Source organism: Heterodontus francisci, chromosome 19 (assembly GCF_036365525.1).
Source record: "Heterodontus francisci isolate sHetFra1 chromosome 19, sHetFra1.hap1, whole genome shotgun sequence".
In the NCBI taxonomy this organism is placed as follows: domain Eukaryota; kingdom Metazoa; phylum Chordata; class Chondrichthyes; order Heterodontiformes; family Heterodontidae; genus Heterodontus; species Heterodontus francisci.
In genome coordinates this window covers 75,745,798-75,767,183 of record NC_090389.1, presented here as the reverse complement: position 1 = coordinate 75,767,183, position 21,386 = coordinate 75,745,798, and the positions used below count along the sequence as shown (strand labels likewise).

The window sequence follows — 21,386 nt, the reverse complement described above, 5'->3', positions numbered from 1 at the left end:
ATGCACCTTATTCCTCTTTTCGACTTCACTATGCTGGTGCCCAACCCCCTGCCAATTTAGTTTAAACCCTCCCCAATCACACTATTGAACCCCTGCGTTCAGTTGAGGTGCAACCCATCCCTTTTGAATAGATGCCTCCTGCACCAGAACTGGTCTCAATGCCCCAAGAATCTGAAGCCCTCCCTCCTGCACCATGCCTCAAGCCATGCATTGATCCTCCCTATCTCCCTATTTTCTACTCTCACTGGCACATGACACTGGGAGTAATCCATAGATTATTACCTTCAAGGTCCTAATTTTAATTTCCTCCCTAGCTCCTGTAAGTCTGATTGTAAGACCTCAATACCTGCCCTATCTTAATATAAAGACTACATTTAAGTCATCAAGGGCAGAAAACCCAAGAAAGGAAAAAACACAAGTAAGAATAAAATGTAAAATCATTTACCTGCAGGAAACTTGCAGAATTAACTACTTGAATACTCTCCTACTCATCTGAGGGACATAGGTTTGAATCAAATCCAGATTATCAAGAAGAATGTTTCCTCTCAATAACAGCTGTGAGGGTCCTAAGTGGAGAGAGTTTAGGCAATCTGCTCAAAAGTTACCCTAATTAGAAATGTCACTCACAGGCCAGCTAATCCTCAATTATCTGCCTTCACACAAAGACCTTGGAAACCATCCTCTTCGCATGTAGGCAAGCATCTGGGAGACCACCCTGCTTGCATGCATGTCAAAGATACCCAATATCATGTACAGTTCCCTGAAGGGAGGGCAGGCAGGCTTTTCACATTTCTTATAATGTCACTCTGTATAGAGGAAGTACACATCTGCAAGCAGAGAGAACATGCTTCCTGATTTACCATTCCCAGGTTATTTAATTTGTATCTATTCTTCTTTCCATAATTCTGAGGACAATTAAGATAGAAAATTTTAATGGATTGAAATTCTCAAAATAAGCTTTTAACATAGATGAACTGATTCAGGGACATCAAAAATTGTAGCTGTTAACCCTTGTTTATAAAGGCCAGTGCCAGTTTTACAGTTAGCAATATATGTATATGTATGGATGCGAGTGCATGTGTGACAAAGAGAACAAATGATGCATGTGGTTGAACATGTATGCAGCTAAGAATATCTGGCCAACGTAAGCTTTGGTGAACTACTTGCCTCTGTACCCATGAAGTCATTGGCCATTGGCACTGCGGGCAATCTCTCCAAAGCTGACAGTAAATGAAGTGAATGAGCTGTGGGTTGAATAGCAGAAGCAGATTATGGTATAATACCTGGCAGACGATGGTGGTGTACTGTCCAGCATGAGCCTGCACCAGCACAGCCTCAGTGTGACGTGTTCGAAACATAAGCCCGAGGAACCATGGAATAGATATCTTCACTTCATTCTTAAAATCCCAGGATAGCAAACTATTTCCAAGGAAATGGTAGGGATGATGCATCACTGCAAAGAAATACACAGGAAAGAGAAGTAAAAATGACAAGAAAGTCACTATAGACTACATTTTTTTCAGGTAAATACTTCAACAATATAGATTTCGGCGATGAGGTATATATTTGTGATCTGGCTGCCACAAGAGATATTCCAATATTTGTGTGTTAGCAAAAAAGATCCCAAAATGCAATGAAAATAGTGAGCTATATATTTATGATACAGGATATCCAAAGACATGCTGAAATGCAGATCCCATAATAAGAAACATGTGTATTAGTACTAAGGACATTGGAGTAGGCAGATAAATACAATCACTAAAGTGAATACAGTGCAGTCATAAGGCATGTTATTATACAAACCTTTTTATAAACATATTTAAAGGCTTGTATCAAACCTTTGTTTCAAGTAAAAGAACACTTTACACCTCGACAATTTCATAATATGCAGACTCAACCTGTATCCAATTAAATTTTGCCAAGTTTCTAAATTCTATTGATCCCCAATTCCCCCCTTCCCCATGCCTTACTAGAAGGATAGTTGCACAACCTATTTCCAGCCCCATGTCAATACTAATCTAACTAGCTGCCAGGAAATGTGCAACAACAATAAGTTAGGGAATTACAGTTTGTACGAGTCACATCTCACAGCTCTATTCCACGGTGCATTAATGCTTCAATGAACTGTGCCACCAGGGATATATATGAACTCTTAACAGTTGTTTCTTTGAACTGTGATTACTTCAGTCTGCAGCATGTTATTGGTTTGAAACATTGGAACCCACAGTGTAGGTTTGACAGGCTTGGGTGTCTGTAAATAGACTCGCTATTACAAAAAAAAAATCAAAAGTTGTGCCTTTCTAGTCCACGCACAATGCCTTTCTTTCAGCCATGGCTTACCTTGTCCACAGTCCTTGCTTCCAAACCCCAGAGGGCATTCACAGCGAAAGGTCTCCCAGATAACCATGCATGTGCCTCCGTTCTTACATGGGTTTGAATCACAGAATGGCTGCTTCATATTGCAACCTGAGGAAGATTGTAGGTCACATCAGAAACCCAGAGTTTAAGAATCGACATGACACAATATTACAGAATCAGCTCAGAACTACTTAGAATACATGTCAAAACACATTGTGTTCAAATTCTAACATCAAGGTTGTGATCCAGAGATAATGCAACTGCTTGGTGTATTGTACTATTCTTCATATTTACTGAAAATTACATCATAGCATGGTGAGGAATAAATTGTTTCACTGCATCAGCACTTAGAACCATTATGCAATCTGCACATCATAAAATGGTTACAATGCAGGTCATTCGGTCTGTCGTGTCCATGTCAGCCCTCTGCAAGAGCAACTTAACTAGTCCCACTCCCCTGCCTTTTCCCCACAGCCATGCAAATCTTTTCTCTTCATATAATTATTCAATCCCCTATTGAAAGCCATGATTGAATCTGTCTCCTCCACACTCTCAGGCAGTGCATTCCAGAGCTTAACCACTCGCTGAGTAAAGAACTTTTCCTCATGTCGCCTCAGGTTCGTTTGCCAATCACTTTAAATCAGTGTCCTCTGATTCTCAACCCTTCCACAAATGGATAAAAGCAAAATACTGCGGATGCTGGAAATCTGAAACAAAAACAAGAAATGCTGGATTCACTCAGCAGGTCTGGCAGCATCTGTGGAAAGAGAAGCAGAGTTAACGTTTCGGGTCAGTGACCCTTCACTGGGTCACTGACCCGAAACGTTAACTCTGCTTCTCTTTCCACAGATGCTGCCAGACCTGCTGAGTGAATCCAGCATTTCTTGTTTTTGTTCCACAAATGGAAACAGTTTCTCCCTATCTACTCATGGTTTTGAGCACCTCTATCAAATCTCCTCTCAAACTTCTCTTCTCTAAGAAAAACAACCCCAGTTTTTCCAATCTATTCTCGTAATTGAAATCGCTCATCCTCATTTTCGTAAATCTTTTCTGCACTCTCTCCAATGCCTACACATCCTTCTTGAAGTGGGGTACCCAGAATTGGGCACACTACTCCAGTTGAGGCTGAACCACTGTTATTTAAAGGTTCACCATAACTCTTTGCTTTTGTTGCATCCTGCATCCCCTGTAGGATTGTATGCTTTATTTTATATTATCTTTCCTTGTTCTTCCTACCAAAATGCATCACTACACACTTTCTGTATTAAATTTCATCTACCACTTGTCTGGCCATTCAACCAGCCTGTCAATGTCCTCTTGAAGTCCATCACCATCCACCTCACAGTTCACAACACTTCTAAGTTTTGTGCTATCTACATATTTTGAAATTATGCCCTGCACACCCAAGTCTAGGTCATCAATACAGATCCAGAAAAGCTGTGCTCCTATTACCAACCTCTGGAGAACCCCACTATATACCGTCCTCCAGTCAAAAAGACAACCATTCACCACTATTCTCTGTTTCCTGTCACTCAACCAACTTTGTATCCCGACTGCCACTGTCTCTTATTCCATGGGTTTTAACTCTGCTGACAAGTCTGTTATGTGGCACTTTATCAAACACATTTTGGAATTCCATGTACATCACATCAACTGCATTATTCTCGTCAACAAACTCAATCAAATTAGTTAAACACAGTTTGCCCTTAACAAATCCATGCTGGCTTTCAATTTAGTTCCCATTTTAAAGCTAAAATTAATATCCAACATTATCATTTCATCATTCAGTTCTGATAAAGAGTCACCATCCAAAATTTTATCCTGTCTTTTCTCTCTCTCAGATGCTGATCTCTGTGAAGTATTTCCAACATTTTCTGCTTTATTTTAACTTTTCCCATGTTAATTTTAATTATGTATCTTGCATAGAATATAAACTGAAGCACTGAAATGGTGTGGAATACAATAGCTCGAGATCCTCCCATTACCATCGCTGCCCAGGATCCAGCCTTGGCCTCCCTCCTCTTGGCCACTTACATGCTGATTTTAACATCTGCAGGGATAGTACAACTTCCAAATCTACACTGATGAATGTCTATCTCACAACCAGCTCTCTTGACTTCTCTACTCTGTGCTGTCAGACTGTTTTGCCCAACAGCCATTCTTGGAAGAGTCTTAACTTTTTCCAGCTAAACACTGAAAACACCAAAGCGCCACAACCAACAGTCCTTCATCACTGACTCCATTCTGGCCACTGTCTCAGGCTGAAACAGACTGTTGTAACCTGTTCAACCCCGAGATGAGTTTTCAACTCCATATGTTCTTTATCATAAAGTGCCTACCTTAAATTGGAAATCATTTATCTTTACCTCCACATTTACCATTAGCTTAAAGTAATCTGACAGGAGGAGGATAAAGCATTAGAGAGGGAATACAAGGTGTACAGAAAACTGGGAGGGACCAATAGCATGAGAATGAAGTGTTGTTCTGAAAGAGGAGGGATCAGATGGTGATGAGGGGGGGAATGCAAGGTAGACTAAACTGGCCAAGAGTGCTTCTACGTAAATACCTGGAGTGTAGTACATAAGGCTGGTGAGCTGCAAGCACAAGTAGCCACATGGAATTATGATATAGCAGCACTAACCTGAATTAAATAAGACAGAGGAATGGGCACTTAATATTTCTGGCTGCAATGTCGTTAGGAGAGCTAGGGAAGGGAAAAAGGCGGGGATGGGGGAGGGTTCATTATTGATCAAAGATACTATTACAACATTAGAAAGGGATGATATACTTGAGGGTTCAAAAACAGAACTATTTGCTTAGAATTAAGTAACAATAAAGGAGCTATTATGCTGCTGGGAGTATACTACAGGCCACGAAATAGTGGGAAGGAAATAGAGGAGCAGATTTGCAGGCAAATTGCAGAATAACTCAAGAATTTTAGAGTAGTGATAATGGGGGACTTCAATTATCCTAATACAGACTGGGAAAATAACAGTGTAAAGGTCAAAAAGAGAAGAAATTCCTTAAGTCTGTATTAGAAAACTTTCTTCGTCAGTACGAGGAAGGACACAGTGCTGGATCTACTTCTCGAAATGCAGCGTGGCAAGCGGAGCGTTTTTGAGTGGGAGAGCACTTGGGAAACAGTGATCATAATATCATTAGGTTTAGAGTGGTTATGAAAAAGGATAAGGAAAAATCAAATGTGAAAATGTTCGAATGGAGGAAGGCTGATTTCAGTGAGCTGAAAAAGGATCTGGCCCAGGTGGATTAGAATCAAAGTATGGCAGGTAATACAGTAAATGAGTAATTGGACGCCTTCAAAGAGAAAGAAGTACAGACTAGATACATTCCCATGACAGGGAAAGGAAAGGCATCTAAAGCTTGAGCTCCAAGTCTGGCTAAAAATATAAAGGATAAAATGAAACAGAAAAAAACAGCTGGATTCATAATTCAGTACAGAACCAAGCTGGACACAAAAAGGAGAGGGGAGAACTGAAAAAGGAAATAAGAGTGGACAAGAGAGTACGAGAATACATTAGGAGGTAATATTAGAACATTAGAGCGCAGTACAGGCCCTTCGGCCCTCGATGTTGCGCCGACCTGTGAAACCATCTGACCTACACTATTCCATTTGCATCCATATGTCTATCCAATGACCGCTTAAATGCCCTTAAAGTTGGCGAGTCTACTACTGTTGCAGGCAGGGCGTTCCACCCCCCTACTACTCTCTGAGTAAAGAAACTACCTCTGACATCTGTCCTATATCTATCACCCCTCAACTTAAAGCTATGTCCCCTCGTGTTTGCCATCACCATCCGAGGAAAAAGACTCTCACTATCCACCCTATCTAACCCTCTGATTATCTTATATGTCTCTATTAAGTCACCTCTCCTCCTCCTTCTCTCCAACGAAAACAACCTCAAGTCCCTCAGCCTTTCCTCGTAAGACCTTCCCTCCATACCAGGCAACATCCTAGTAAATCTCCTCTGCACCCTTTCCAAAGCTTCCACATCCTTCCTATAATGCGGTGACCAGAACTGCACGCAATACTCCAGGTGCGGCCTCACCAGAGTTTTGTACAGCTGCAGCATGACCTCGTGGCTCCGAAACTCGATCCCCCTACTAATAAAAGCTAACACATATGCCTTCTTAACAGCCCTATTAACCTGGGTAGCAACTTTCAGGGATTTATGTCCCTGGACACCAAGATCTCTCTGCTCATCTACACTGCCAAGAATCTTCCCATTAGCCCAGTACTCTGCATTCCTGTTACTCCTTCCAAAGTGAATCACCTCACACTTTTCCGCATTAAACTCCATTTGCCATCTCTCAGCCCAGCTCTGCAGCCTATCTATGTCCCTCTGTACCCTACAACATCCTTCGGCACTATCCACAACTCCACCGACCTTCGTGTCATCCGCAAATTTACTAACCCACCCTTCTACACCCTCATTCAGGTCATTTATAAAAATGACAAACAGCAGTGGCCCCAAAACAGATCCTTGCGGTACACCACTAGTAACTAAACTCCAGGATGAACATTTGCCATCAACCACCACCCTCTGTCTTCTTTCAGCTAGCCAATTTCTGATCCAAAGCTCTAAATCAAAAGTGAACTTTTTTTATTCATTCATGGGATGTGGGCATCGCTGGCCAGGCCAGCATTTATTGCCCATCCCTAATTGCCCTTGAGAAGGTGCTGGTGAGCTGTCTTCTTGAACCTCTGCAGTCCATGTGGGGTAGGTACACCCTTAGTGTTGTTAGGAAGGGAGTTCCAGGATTTTGACCCAGTGACAGTGAAGGAACGGCGATATAGTTCCAAGTCAGGATGGTGTGTGACTTGGAGGGGAACTTGCAGGTGATGGTGTTCCCATGTATTTGCTGCCCTTGTCCTTCTAGTTGGTAGAGGTCACGGGTTTGGAAGGTGCTGTCTAAGGAGCCTTGGTGCGTTGTTGCAGTGCATCTTGTAGATGGTACACACTGCTGCCACTGTGCGTCGGTGGTGGAGGGAGTGATTGTTTGTAGATGGGGTGCCAATCAAGTGGGCTGCTTTGTCCTGGATGATGTCGAGCTTCTTCAGTGTTGTTGGAGCTGCACCCATCCAGGCAAGTGGAGAGTGTTCCATCACACTCCTGGCTTGTGCCTTGTAGATGGTGGACAGGCTTTGGGGAGTCAGGAGGTGAGTTACTCGCTGCAGGATTCCCAGCCTCTGACCTGCTCTTGTAGCCACGGTATTTATATGGCTACTCCAATTCAGTTTCTGGTCAATGGTAGCCCCTAGGATGTTGATCGTGGGGGATTCAGCGATGGTAATGCCATTGAATGTCAAGGGGATATGGTTAGATTCTCTCTTGTTGGAGATGGTCATTGCCTGGCACTTATGTGGCGTGAATGTTACTTGCCACTTATCAGCCCAAGCCTGGATATTGTAAGTAAGTAAGTACATAAGTCTTTGTACATAAGTCTTTTCTAAACATATAATAACAAAAGGGTAGGGATGATTGGGGGCCAAAAAGGAGATATTCTTGTGGAGACAGAAGGCATGGCTGAGGTTCTAAATAAGTACTTTGCATCTGTCTTCACTAAAGAGGATGTTGCCAATGTCACTGTAAAGGAGGAGGTGGTAGATAAATTGGATAGGATAAAAAATAGACGAAGAGGAGGTACTTAAAAGGTTGACAGCATTCAATGAAGAAAAGTCACCCAGTTCAGAAGGGATGCATTGTAGGTTACAAAGGGAAGTAACGGTGGAAATTGTGAAGGCTCTGGCCACAAAGTCCCAGTCCTCCTTAGATATGGGAGTGGTGCCAGAGGACTGGAGGATTGCAAATGATCTACCCTTGTACAAAAGAGGGGAGCGGTATAAATCTGGCAATTACAGTCAGTCAGCCTAACATCGGTGGTGAGGAAGCTTTTAGAGAGATTAATCAGAGACAAAACTGACATTTGGGAAAATATAGGTTAATAAATTAAAGCCAGCTCGGATTTGTTCACGGCAAATCCTGTTTGACTAACTTGATTGAGTTCTTTGATGAAGTAACAGAAAGGGTGGATGAGGGTAGTGCGGCTGATGTTGTATATGCAGACTTTCAAAAGGTGTTTGATAAAGTACCACATAATAGACTTGCTAGCATAATAGAAGCTCACAGGATTAAAGGGACAGTGGTTGCGTGGATACGAAGTTGGCTAAGAGACAGGAAGCAGAGAATAGTTGTTTTTCAGACTGGGGGAAAGCGTGCAGTGGTGTCTCCAAAAGGTTGGTGTTGGGCCACTGTTCTTTTTGATATATATTAATGACTTGGACTTGAGTATAAAGGGCATAATTTCAAAGTTTGCAGCTGACATGAAACTCAGAAATGTAGTAAGTCGTGAGGAAGATAGTAACAGACTTCAGGAAGACATAAACAGACTGGTGAAATGGGTAGACACATGTCAGATGAAATTCAATGCAGAGAAATGTGAAATGATTCATTTTGACATGAAGAATGAGAACCGGCAAAATAAACTTACTGGTATAATTTTAAAAGGGGTGCAGGAACAGAGAGACTTGGGAGAATATAGACAAGTCTTTGAAGGTGTTTTTTCTACTTTGAACGCTGCCAACCTTTTAAGTACCTCCTCTTAAGCTATTTTTAGGACAAGTTGAGAAGACTGTTAAAATGGGTTGTGGGATCCTTGGCTTTATAAACAGAGGGATACAGTACAAAAGCCAGGAATTTATGCTAAACCTTTATAAAACATTATTTAGGTCTTAGCTGGAGTATTAAGGTCAATTCTGGGCAGCACACTTTAGGAAGGATTTCAAGGCCTTAGAGAGGCTGCAAAGGAGATTGACTAGGATGGTGTCAGCGGTGATAGACTTCTTTTATGTGGAGAAACTAGAGAAACTGGGGTTGTTCTTCTTAGAGCAGGGCAGATTTGATGGAGGCGAAACAAAGGCGAGTATCAACTACACTTAGAATACAGAATAATGTCAAAAAGACAAGGTTAAGGGCACTCTACCTGAATGCACGCAGCACTCGCAACATGATAGATGATTTAAAGGCACAAATAGAGGTAAATAAGTATGATTTAATTGCCATTAAGGAAACGTGGCTACAGGGTGACCAATCCTGGGAACTGAATATTCAAGGATATTCAACATTTGGGAAGGACAGGCAAAAAGGAAAAGATGGTGGTGTTGCGCTGATAATAAGGGATGGGATCAGTACATTAGTAAGGGAGGATCTGAGATCAGAAGAACAAAATGGAGAATCTGTTTGGGTGGAGCTAAAAAAAACAAGGGGCAGCAAATATTGGTAGGAGTTGCTTATCGGCCACCAAGCAGTAGCGACAGTGTGGGGCATGGTATTAATCAAGAGATTAGAGTAGCATGGAACATGGGTAATACAGTCATCATGGGTGACTTCAATCCGTATATAGACTGGGTAAATCTAATGAGCACTAATGCTGTGGAGGACAAGTTTCTGGAATGTGTTAGGGATGGCTTGATGTTGAGGAACCAACTAGAGAACAGGCTATTTTAGATCTGTAATTATGTAATGAGAAAGGGCTAATTAATAATCTTGTTATAAAAGAACATTTAGGGTTGAGTGACCATAACATGATAGAATTTTGCATTATGTTTGAAAGTGCGGCAGTTCAATCTGAAGCCAGGGTGTTAAATTTGAACAAAGGAAATTATGAAGCTATGAGGGGCAAACTGGCTGAGGTGGATTGGGAAAATACATTAAAAGGAATGACAGTACATAGGCAATGGATATTCTTGAAAGAATTATGACACAGGGCTGTATTTTAAGAGGCCCGGCGCCAGAGAGCGGCCACTATCTTTAGCTCAACGGCTCATTTAAATAGCCGGAGTGGTCAGCCTCTCCCCCACCCGGCAATCACGTGGAGGGTGCGGGCTGTCCATCGCTGTTCAATAAGTTCAGGGCTGAACTGATTACTTCACATTTCCGCCTACTCCCAATAACCTTCCACCCCCTTGCTTATCAAGAATCTATCTACCTCTGCCTTAAAAATATTCAAAGACTCTGCTTCTACTGCCTTTTGAGAAAGAGAATTCCACAGACTCACAACCCTCTGAAAGAATTTCTCCTCATCTATCTTAAATGGGCAATCCCTTATTTTTAAACAGTGACCCCTAGTACTAGATTCTCCCACAAGGGGAAACATCCTTTCCAAATCCACCCTGTCAAGACCCCTTAGTCTTACTCTTCTAAATTCCAGCAGATACAAGCCAAGCCTGTCCAATCTTTCCTCGTAAAAGAGCCCGCCCATTCCAGGTATTACTCTTGTAAACCTTCCCTGAACTGCCTCCAACGCATTTACATTCTTCCTTAAATAAGGAGACCAGTACTGTACACAGCACTCCAGATGTGGTCTCTCCAATGTCCTGTATAGCTGACGCATAACCTCCCTACTTTTCTATTCAATTCCCCTCGCGATAAACAATAACATTCTATTAGCTTTCCTAATTACCTGCTGTACCTGCATATAAACCTTTTGTGATTTATGCACTAGGACACCTGGATCCCTCTGCATTTCAGAGCTCTGAAATCTCTCACCATTTAGAACATGCTTCTTTCTTATTCTTCCTGCCAAAATGGACAATTTCACATTTTCCCACATCATACTCCATTTGCCACTCACTTAACCTATCTATATTCCTTTGTAGCCCCCTTATGTCCTCTTCACAAGTTACTTTCCTACCTATCTTTGCATCATTAGCAAATTTAGCAACCATACCTTCGGTCCCTTCATCTAAGTCATTAATATAAATTGTAAAAAGTTGAGGCCCCCACACAGATTCCTGTGGCACACCACTTATTACATCTTGCCAACCAGAATATGATCCATTTATGCCTACTCTCTGTTTCCTGTTAGCTAGCCAATCTTCTATCCATGCCAATATGTTGCCCCCTACACCATGAGCTTTTATTTTCCGCAATAACCTTTGATGTGGCACCTTATCAAATGCCTTCTGGAAATCTAAGTACAATACATCCACCGGTTCCCCTTTATCCACAGCACATGTAACTCCCTCAAAGAAATCCAATAAATTGGTTAAAAATGACTTTCCTTTCACAAAACCACGTTGACTCTGTCTGATTACCTTGAATTTTTCTAAATGCCCTGCTATAACGTCTTTAATAATAGCTTCTAACATTTCCCCTAAGACAGATGTTAAGCTAACTGGCCTGTAATTTCCTGCTTTCTGTCTTCCTCCTTTTTTGAATAAAGGAGTTACATATGCTATTTTCCAATCTAACGGAACCTTCCCCAAATCTAGGGAATTTTGGAAAATTAAAACCAACGCATCAACCATCTCACTAGCCACTTCTTTGAACACCCTAGGATGAAGTCCATCAGATACTGGGGACTTGTCAGCCCGCAGCTCCAACAATTTGTCAGTACCACTTCCCTGGTGATTGTAATTTTCTTGAGTTCCTCCCTCCCTTCCATTTCCTGACTTACAGCTGAAGGCCTGCTACCCAACCCGAACCCAACAGGACCTGACGACATGTGTCGGGTTCGGGTCAGGTCGGGTTGCACTTCCGGCATTCGGGCTCGAGTCGGGTCGGACACGCTCTATCACATGTAAGTGGCTCCACTGTTACTGTAATTTTTTGACTAGAAAAGTGGTTTTGTTAGATATTTTAAGCTTGTGCAGATGAGCAACAGTGAAAAACGGAAGGTAAGTTAACTGATGGTCGCGTCGAGTCTGGCACGGAGAAAAATGGAAGGACTCGGGCCAGGCCAGGTCGGACTTGGGTCAGATGTGGTTTTGTTGGGCTCGGGTCGGGTTTTTTTTTTGTAGACCCGAGCAGGCCTTTACTTACAGTTAATACTGGGATGTTACTCGTATCCTCAATAGTGAAGACTGATGCAAATTACCTGTTCAATTCATCTGCCATCTCCTCATTATCCATTATTAATTCCCCAGACTCACTTTCTATAGGACCATCGCTCACTTTGTTAACTTTTCTTTTTAAAATATCTATAGAAACTATTACTATCTGACTTTATATTTCTAGCTAGCTTTCTCTCGTACTCTAATTCTACCTTTCTTATCAATCATTTAGTAATTTTTTGCTGTTTTTTATATTCTGTCCAATCTTCTATTTATTTATTTAGAGATATAGCACTGAAACAGGCCCTTCGGCCCACCGAGTCTGTGCTGACCAACAACCACCCATTTATACTAATCCTACATTAACCCCATATTCTCTACCACATCCCCACCATTCTCCTACCACCTACCTACACTAGGGGCAATTTACAATGACCAATTTACCTATCAACCTGCAAGTCTTTGGCTGTGGGAGGAAACCGGAGCATCCGGCGAAAACCCACGCGGTCACAGGGAGAACTTGCAAACTCCGCACAGGCAGTACCCTGAACTGAACCCGGGTCGCTGGAGCTGTGAGGCTGCATGCTAACCACTGCGCCGCCCTGTGCCTCCCATCTTTGCGCAATTATAGTCTTTTTCTTTAAGTTTGATACTATCTTTAACTGTTTTAGTTAACCACGGATGGCGGGTCCCACCTTTGGAATTTTTCTTTCTCGTTGAAATGTATCTATTCTGTGTTTTCTAAAATATTCCCTTAAATGTCTGCTACTGCATCTCTATTGACCTATCCCTTAACCTCATTTGCCAGTTCACTTTAGCTAGCACTGCTTTCATGCCTCATAATTGCCCTTACTTAAGTTTAAAATACCAGTCTTGGGCCCATTCTTCTCTCCCTCAAATTGAATGTAAAATTCAATCATATTATGATCGCTGCTACCTAGGGGTGCCTTAACTATGGGGTCATTAATTAATCCTATCTCATTGCACAATATCAGGTCCAGTATAGCCTGCTCTCTGGTTGGCTCCAGAACGTATTGTTCCAAGAAATTATCCCAAAAACATTCTATGTACTCCTCATCTAGGCTACCTCTGCCCATCTGATTTTTCCAGTCTATATGTAGGTTAAAATCCCCCATAATTATCGCTGTACCTTTCTGACAAGCTGCCATTATTTCTTCCTTTATACCCCGTCCTACAATGTGGTTAATGTTAGGTGGCCTGCACACCACTCCCACAAGTGACTTCTTCCCTTTATGATTTCTCATCTCTACCCAAACTGCTTCTACATCCTGGTCTCCTAAACTTAGGTCATCCCTCTCTACTGTGCTAATACCATCATTAAGTAACAGAGCTACTCCTTCACCTTTTCCGAGCTTCCGTGTTTTAATTAACTACTTAATTATTTTATTAGGTTACTTATTTTATTTTCCTTTTTTAATATATTTTATTAAGCTTACCACTAGTTCCTTTACTATTTTAAACGTTAGGATTACAATGGACCTAAATCACTTACCAGATACTCTCCAAATAGGTAGCTTCTACCCAAACCAATCATGTACCTGCTTCCTGTGATGTTTGATGCTATATTTTATTTAAATTAAATTAAATTAAAAGCTTACCTGTATACTCACCCGGGTGGCTCTCTGATTCCCTGCTCTCACTGCTAATTGTGATATCACTCTGATGCCACTTTTCAATTTTTCCCCTGCTCCGCTCCCGCCATGCTCCTCTCCCTCTGTCTGTCTGCGGTCTCTGACTCTGGGCTTTTGGCGCGTTTTTTAACCTCCGCTCCCGCCATGCTCCTCACTCTGTCTGTCTGTCTCAGGTCTCCGGAGGACTGCAGAGCTTAGATCTGATGGGTTGGTTGTGGGATCGCTTAGCTCTGTCTATCGCATGCTGCTTACACTGTTTGGCACGCAAGTAGGCCTGAGTTGTAGCTTCACCAGGTTGACACCTCATTTTGAGGTATGCTTACTGCTGCTCCTGGCATGCCCTCCTGCACTCTTCATTGAACCAGGGTTGGTTTCCTGGCTTGATAGTAATGGTAGAGTGGGAGATATGTTGGACCATGAGGTTACAGTTTGTGGTTGAGTACAATTCTGCTGCTGCTGATGGTCCACAGCGCCTCGTGAATGCCCAGTTTTGCATTGCTAGATCTGTTCGAAATCTATCCCATTTAGCACAGCAGTAGTGCCACACATGATGAAGGGTATCCTCAATGTGAAGGAGGGATTTCGTCTCCACAAAGACTGTGCAGTGGTCACTCCTACCAATACTGTCATGGACAGATGCATCTGCAGCAGGCAGATTGGTGAAGGCAAGGTTAAGTATGTTTTTCCCTCTGGTTGGTTCCCTCACCAGCTACTGCATATCCAATCTAGCAGCTATGTCCTTTAAGACGCAGCCAGCTCGGTCAGTAGTGGTGCTACTGAGCCACTCTTGGTGATGGACACTGAAGTTCCCCACCTAGAGTAACTTCTGTGCCCTTGTCACCCTCAGTGCTTCCTCCAAGTGGTGTTCAACATGGAGGAGTACTGACTCATCAGCTGAGGAGGGTCGGTAGGTGGTAATCAGCAGGAAGTTTCCTTGTCTATGTTTGACCTGATGCCATGAGACTTCATGGGGTCCAGACTTGATGTTGAGGACTCCCAGGGCAACTCCCTCTCAACTGTATACCAATGTTCCGCCACCTCTGCTGGGTCTGTCTTGCTGTGGGACAGGACATACCCAGAGATGGTGATTGTGGTGTCTGGGGCATTGTATGTAAGGTATGATTCCGTGAGTATGACTATATCAGGCTGTTGCTTGACTAGTCTGTGGGACAGCTCTCCCAACTTTGACACAAGCCCCCAGATGTTAGTAAGGAGGACTTTGCAGGGTTGACAAGGCTGGGTTTGCCATTGTCATTTCAGGTGCTTAGGTCGATGCCGGGTAGTCCATCCGGTTTCGTTCCTTATCGACTTTGTAGCGGATCGGTACAATTGAGTGGCTCGCTAGGCTATTTCAGAGGGCATTTTAAGAGTCAACCATATTGCTGTGGGTCTGGAGTCACATGTAGGCCAGATCAGGTAAGGACAGCAGATTTCCTTCCCTAAAGGTCATTAGTGAATCAGATTGGTTTTTACAACAATCGACAATGGTTTCATGGCTATCATTGGACTGGCTTTTAATTCCAGATGTATTAATTGATTTCAAATTTCACCTTTTGCCGTGGTGGGATTCGAACCCATGTCCTCAGAGCAATACCCTGGGTCTCTGGGTTACTAGTCCAGTGACAATACCATTATGCCACCGTCTCCCCTCAGCACCTCCTGTGCACGGGTGCTGGTGCCATTTTTAAAGGACAGCCAGCCACCTGCCGGCATATTTAAATTTTTGAAGATTCCCTCCAAAACTAAATAAATAAATTTCTTATGCTCCTTTCCCACCCCCACAATAACAATTACAGTACCTATTTGCACTTCCCCCCGCTTCCAAAATACTTACCTTTTACATCTGCCCTTCCTCCCCCCAAAACTGCACAAAGTTCAAACCTTCCAACCATCCCCTACACCCATTACTTGTATTTGACCTCTTTTCACCACTGATCAACTTACCTCCTCCCCCCTCCCCACCAGTGTGGTGCCTCGTTTCCCCAGACAGGGAACTGAAGGCATGGAAGTGCCGGCCGCCACACCGGAGATCGTGGCAAGCCCTCAAGCTCTCAGATAAGTGTATTTAAATTTATTAATGTTATTAATTTGCATATTTAAATTGTGGTCCCATCGCCCAACGGTGGGGGTGCCGTCAAGGAGCCTCGCCACTGCCGGGAGAATCGGGACAGGCCCTGTCAATGTCGAGGTCCGTTACGGGCCTCATCTGGAGCCATCTTCAGGCCCCAGTCACCTTGGAGCACGACGTTGAGGGCTTGTCAAAATCCAGCCCATAGTTTAAAGGTACAAAAACTCAAAAAGAAAAGTCAATCAACTGTGGCTAAGAAAGGAAGTTAAGGATTGTATAAGATTAAAAGAAAAGGCCTATAAAGTTGCCAGAAATAGTAGTAAACCTGAGGATTGGGAGGATTTTAGAATACAGCAAAGGAGGACCAAGAAACTGAGAAAGAAAGGGAGAATAGAATATGAAATATAAACTAGCAAAAAACATAAAAAACGACTGTAAAAACTTCTATAGGTACGTAAAAAGGAAATGTCAGGCTCAGACAAATGTGGGTCCATTACAAGCAGAGTCAGGAAAATTTATAATGGGGAATAGAGAAATGGCAGAGAAGCTAAATGATTACTTTGTGTCTGGCTGCACTGAGGAAAATACAAGAAATCTCCCAGAATTAGAGATCCAAGGGACTCAGGAGAATGAGGAATTGGAGGAAATTAGTATCAGCAAGAAGGTTGTCTTGAAGAAATTAATGGGGCTGAAAGTTGATAAGTCCACGGGACCTGATATTCCACATCCCAGAGTGTTGAAAGAGGTAGCTATGGAGATAGTGGATGCATATTAGTGATCATCTTCTAAAATTCTATAGACTCTGAACAATTCCTGCAGATTGGAAGGTAGCAAATGTCACCCTGCTATTTAAGAAGGGAGGGAAGAGAGAAAACAGGGAACTACAGACCTGTTAGCCTTACATCAGTAGGAGGGAAAATGCTAGAATCTATTGGAAAGGATGTGATAAATGGACACCTGGATAATAATGATCTGATTGGGCATAGTCAACATGGATTTACGAATGGGAAATCATGCTTGACGAACCTGTCGGAGTTTTTTGAGAATGCTACGAACAGAATTGATAAAGGGGAGTCAGTGGACGAAATACACTTGGATTTTCAGAAGGCTTTTGATAAGGTCCCCCACAGGAGGTTGGTTAGCAAAATTAAAGCACATGGGATAGGAAGTTAATATATTAACTGGCATAGATTAAGGTTTGGTTAACAGACAGAAAAGAGAGTAGGAATAAACGGGCCATTCTCGCATTGGCAGGCTGTGACTAGTGGGGTTCCGCAACGATCAGTACTTGGGCCCCAGCTGTTCACAATATATATCAATAATTTGGATGTGGGGACCAAATGTAATATTTCCAAGTTCACAGATGATACAAAACAGGCTGGGAATGTGTGTTGTGAGGAAGATGCAAAGTGGCTTTAGGAGATTTTGGACAGATTTAGTGAGTGGGCAAGAACATGGCAGATAGTAAAATATAAGGTTATCCACTTTGGTAGGAGGAATAGATGTGCAGAGTATTTCTTAAATGGTAAGAGATTAGAAAGTCTAGATGTACAAAGGGACCTGGGTGTCCTCGTCAATAAGTCACTGAAAGTTAACATGCAGGCGCAGCAAACAATTAAGAAGGCTAATGATATGTTAGCCTTTATCACAAGAGGATTTGAGTACAGGAAAGCAAAGTCTTGCTTCAGTTGTATAGAACCTTGGTTAGACTGCACTGGAGTACTGTGTCCAGTTTTGGTCCCCTGACCCTTAGGAAGGATATTATTGCCAAAGAGGGAGTGCAATGAAGGTTCACCAGAATTGTTCCCGGGATGGTGGGACTGTCCTATTAAGAGAGATTGGGGAACTGGGCCTGTATTCTCTAGAGTTTCGAAGAATGAGAGGTGATCTCATTGAAACCTACAAAATACTTAAAGGGATAGACAGGATAGATGCAGCTAAGATGTTTCCCCTGGTTGGGGAGTCTAGAACCAGGGACACAATTTCAAAATAAGGGGGAAGCCACTTAGGACAGAGCTGAGGAGAAATTTCTTCACTAAGAGGGCTGTGAATCTTTGAAATTCTCTACCCCAGAGGGCTGTGGAAGCTCAGTCATTGAATAGGTTTAAAACAGAGACTGACAGATTTCTAAATACCAATGACATAAAGGGAGATGGGGATAGTGTGGGGAAAAGGCATTGACGTGGATGATCAGCCATGATCATATTGAGCGGCAGAGCAGGCTCGATGGGTTGAATGGCCTACTCCTGCTCCTATGTTTCTATGTGTTCAAAATCTTGGAGTTTTGATAGACTAAATCGGAAAAACTGTTTCTAGTGGCAGAAATGTCAGTAACAAGAGGACACAGATTTGAGGTAATTAGCAAAAGGACCAGAGGCACATGAGGCAGTGAGTTATGATCTAGAAATCACTGTATGAAAAAGTGGTGGAACTAGATTAAATAATAGCTTTCAAAAGGGAATTGGGTAAATATGTAAAGGGAAAAAATTGCTGGGCTATGGGGAAGAAGCAAGTGAGTAAAGGAGCTGTCCAATTAGTCTCAAAGAGGAAGCACATGATAAGTCAAATGTACTTCTTCTGCTGTATCAATCAATGAGTCTACAACAGGCCATCTGTCTCTAAAACCCTCATCCACACCTTTGTCACCTTCAGACTTATTGGCCCGGATTTTGCAGTAGCAATGATGGCGAACTGTCAGCGACATCTGGAGTTTGCACATGTGCAGTTAAACACAGAAATCTAGATGCTGCTGTCAGTGATTCGATGCTTCTCCAGTCCTCCAGACTGCAATCGACTAGAAATGACTGAACTGGCAAGAACTTGCCTTATTACACTAATCATCTTGTTGTAAAAGTCCTTAAAAAAGTTGTTCCTTGTTGTGGTAGCATTTTTGCTGACATTGGGGTCTACAGCTCTTTGCTTTAATGACTCGTTTGTCTGCAGCAACCTGCTAAGCAAAACCGCAACCCACACAGACGTTATCAACGGGCGAATGTGGTATCTGGAGTATGCATTGACTTAAGGAAAATAATAGCTTGTTATGTACAGCCTTATGCGAAGCTGACCTCGGATTCTGCATGGTGTATAGTCACGTAGGCCGTCCTGTGCTTATCTTGTGGTTTTGTAACTAATTGGGAAACTGTCAGCTCGGCATCTGTTGTACTATATAAATCCGCGGAGATGTGGAGCGTTTTGGAGTAGCACCGGACCGTGATTAGGAAAGGTGTGCTCCCCATGATATCATGCAATAAAATTTGTTAATGCTCAAGGTCTGAGTCCAGAGAATTTCTTTGACAATCAAATTTCTTCAACAATCTGGCGTAGTCGGCAGGATCCCTTACTTACGGGATCCTGAGCGAACCTAAATTATAGAAGCGGCTGACTGCATGATCCTGACCTGGAAAGACCGCTGCCGTAGAGAACCGACTGACTAAATTATAGAAGCAGCTGACTGCATGATCCTGACCTGAGTCCACAGGCTGATCCCAAGTTAGGGAAAGACGCTGTGACAAGACGGATGGAAAGACTGCTGCCGTAGAACGTTCGGGAATAGTAATCAATTAAGGTGACCTTGAGGGATTGACAACGGCGCCAGCGCAAGTTTGTCTTTGTTTGGTTTGTTGTTCATTTCTCCACAGATCGTAGATCCGCGCTTCGGATCTGAGGAAGTGATCAAAGGGTCCGACGATGGGGTCGATGAGTTCTAAACGTAAGGAAGAAGGGCTGCCCCCAGGGACAAGTAAACTGTATCCCGCTGAGAAGGGCAGCCCACGTCCGTTTGCCCCTCGAGGAAGACGCAGAAGCGCCCCGGTAAATACGTGCAATGTAAAACGAAGGTAGGAGACCCCCTGGTTCCGCTAGGGTCACCGGCCTATATTGTTTGGAAGGAGACAGGTGACAGTAGATTAGTTATCCCTTTCACCTCCGATCTATACGGGTGGTCCCACGGCAACTGGCCTTATGGAGGCTCCTTTAAATTGATTACTGGAGGACATATGTTGAGAGTGGGTGCGGCGACCCCTCCTGGGATAATGCTTACATGCTCCGGTGTTTAGATAAATGTAAGGAAATTGCAAAAGGCCATCAGCCCCCTAAGAATAAAGATCGCCCTCAGCCTCCCAGCAACCTTCCCTCTTCCGAGCCCCCCTCCCTCTGCACCGCCACCTTATCTCCCTCAGTACCCTAAGATTCCCGTCCCCGCTCCAGACCCCGACCCTCTGTCTCTCTCTCTCTCACTCCATTTCTTCTCTCACTCACTTCCAAATCCCTGAATCTTTCCATCTCTGTTTCTCCTTTCCTGCAAGATTATCTCTGCATTTCCCTCCCCGCTGTCCCGGGTCACCCCTCTCTATTCTGTAAACACACCTTACTTTGTATCTCTGCCCCTCCACATCTTTCTGTCTCTGCATCTCTCTCTTTGTCTGGGATCTTTCTCAATATCTACATCACTGCTGCATTCTCTCTCTGCACCTCCAGCTCTCTCTCTCTCTCTGTATGTCTCCATTTCTCTCTCTGTCCTTCTCAGTATTTCTGACCCTCTGTTCTCAGTTTCTCTCTCACTGGTTTCGGACTCCCTGCATGTCATTCTCCATCTCCCTTTCCATTTATTTCTCTCTCTCTCTGTTCTGTCCTTGTGTTCTGTGGAACTGACTGTCGTTAACTCTTTGTTGTCTGGCTTTAATGTTGAAAGCATCAGTCTATTAAGTTGTTTGGAATTGAATGAGTGTGAAAAGTGATTGTTGAGTGTGTTAACTTGAATTATATTTTAAGTTAAAGTTTTATTATTTTAAAAGTTGGTTTTGCAACTGTGAAAAGGCAATGAACAATTTTTTAAGAGATAAGCTTCAGCCTTGAAGGTCTGAAGATGTTTGGCAGAAATCCAATTTGAAGTTTACAACTCCTGCTTTAATTGGAGTTCCAGTTTAAAATCTGTTCTAGTTTCTGGAGTTTAAATTAAAGACATGTTTTATTGACTGTTTTAAGTAGCAAATGTCAGGAATTGGATATTGGTTTAAGAGAGAGATGGATAAACAAAGGAGATATAAATAACTTTTTCTTTAGTTTTTGGTTTTATTACAGTCATTTGAAAAGGTGCCTGAAGAACAAGAAAAATGACGTAATTTACCTATCTTTTAAAATAAGCACGTGCTATTCTGTTCTGTGTGTAGTTAATAAGTATTATAAGTTAATAAGTCTGAATTAAATTAATACTGTTAAGGTTAATTGACCTGTTAAGTTGAAAAACTGGAAATTTCATTTGTGGCCACAATGAACTTTCAAGTTTATTATGTCAAGTTTTGGAGGAGTCTTCAGTCCCGGACACAAGACTCGTTCATATAACATTGGCAGTTTTGGTTTTTAAATATTTATTGCAGTAAATTGGAATTTGGAATCATCTTTGTTATAAAAAAATCCTGGCATTAGAAACCTCTTACAAAAGATGCTAAAAATTTGA

The 21,386-nt window shown here is 42.6% G+C and overlaps 1 protein-coding gene across 2 annotated transcripts in view; it reads right to left on the bottom strand.

The window, feature by feature from the left end:
- Window positions 1–21,386, bottom strand: part of LOC137380212 (cadherin EGF LAG seven-pass G-type receptor 3-like) — a 305,811-nt gene that overhangs the window by 139,294 nt on the left and 145,131 nt on the right. For both annotated transcript variants that reach the window (XM_068052016.1, XM_068052015.1), the window contains exons 8-9: window positions 2,341–2,466; window positions 1,284–1,453 (exon numbers count right to left, since the gene is read on the bottom strand). In XM_068052016.1, coding sequence (XP_067908117.1) covers window positions 1,284–1,453; window positions 2,341–2,466 — 296 coding nt within the window. The remainder of the gene's footprint in view (window positions 1–1,283; window positions 1,454–2,340; window positions 2,467–21,386) is intronic.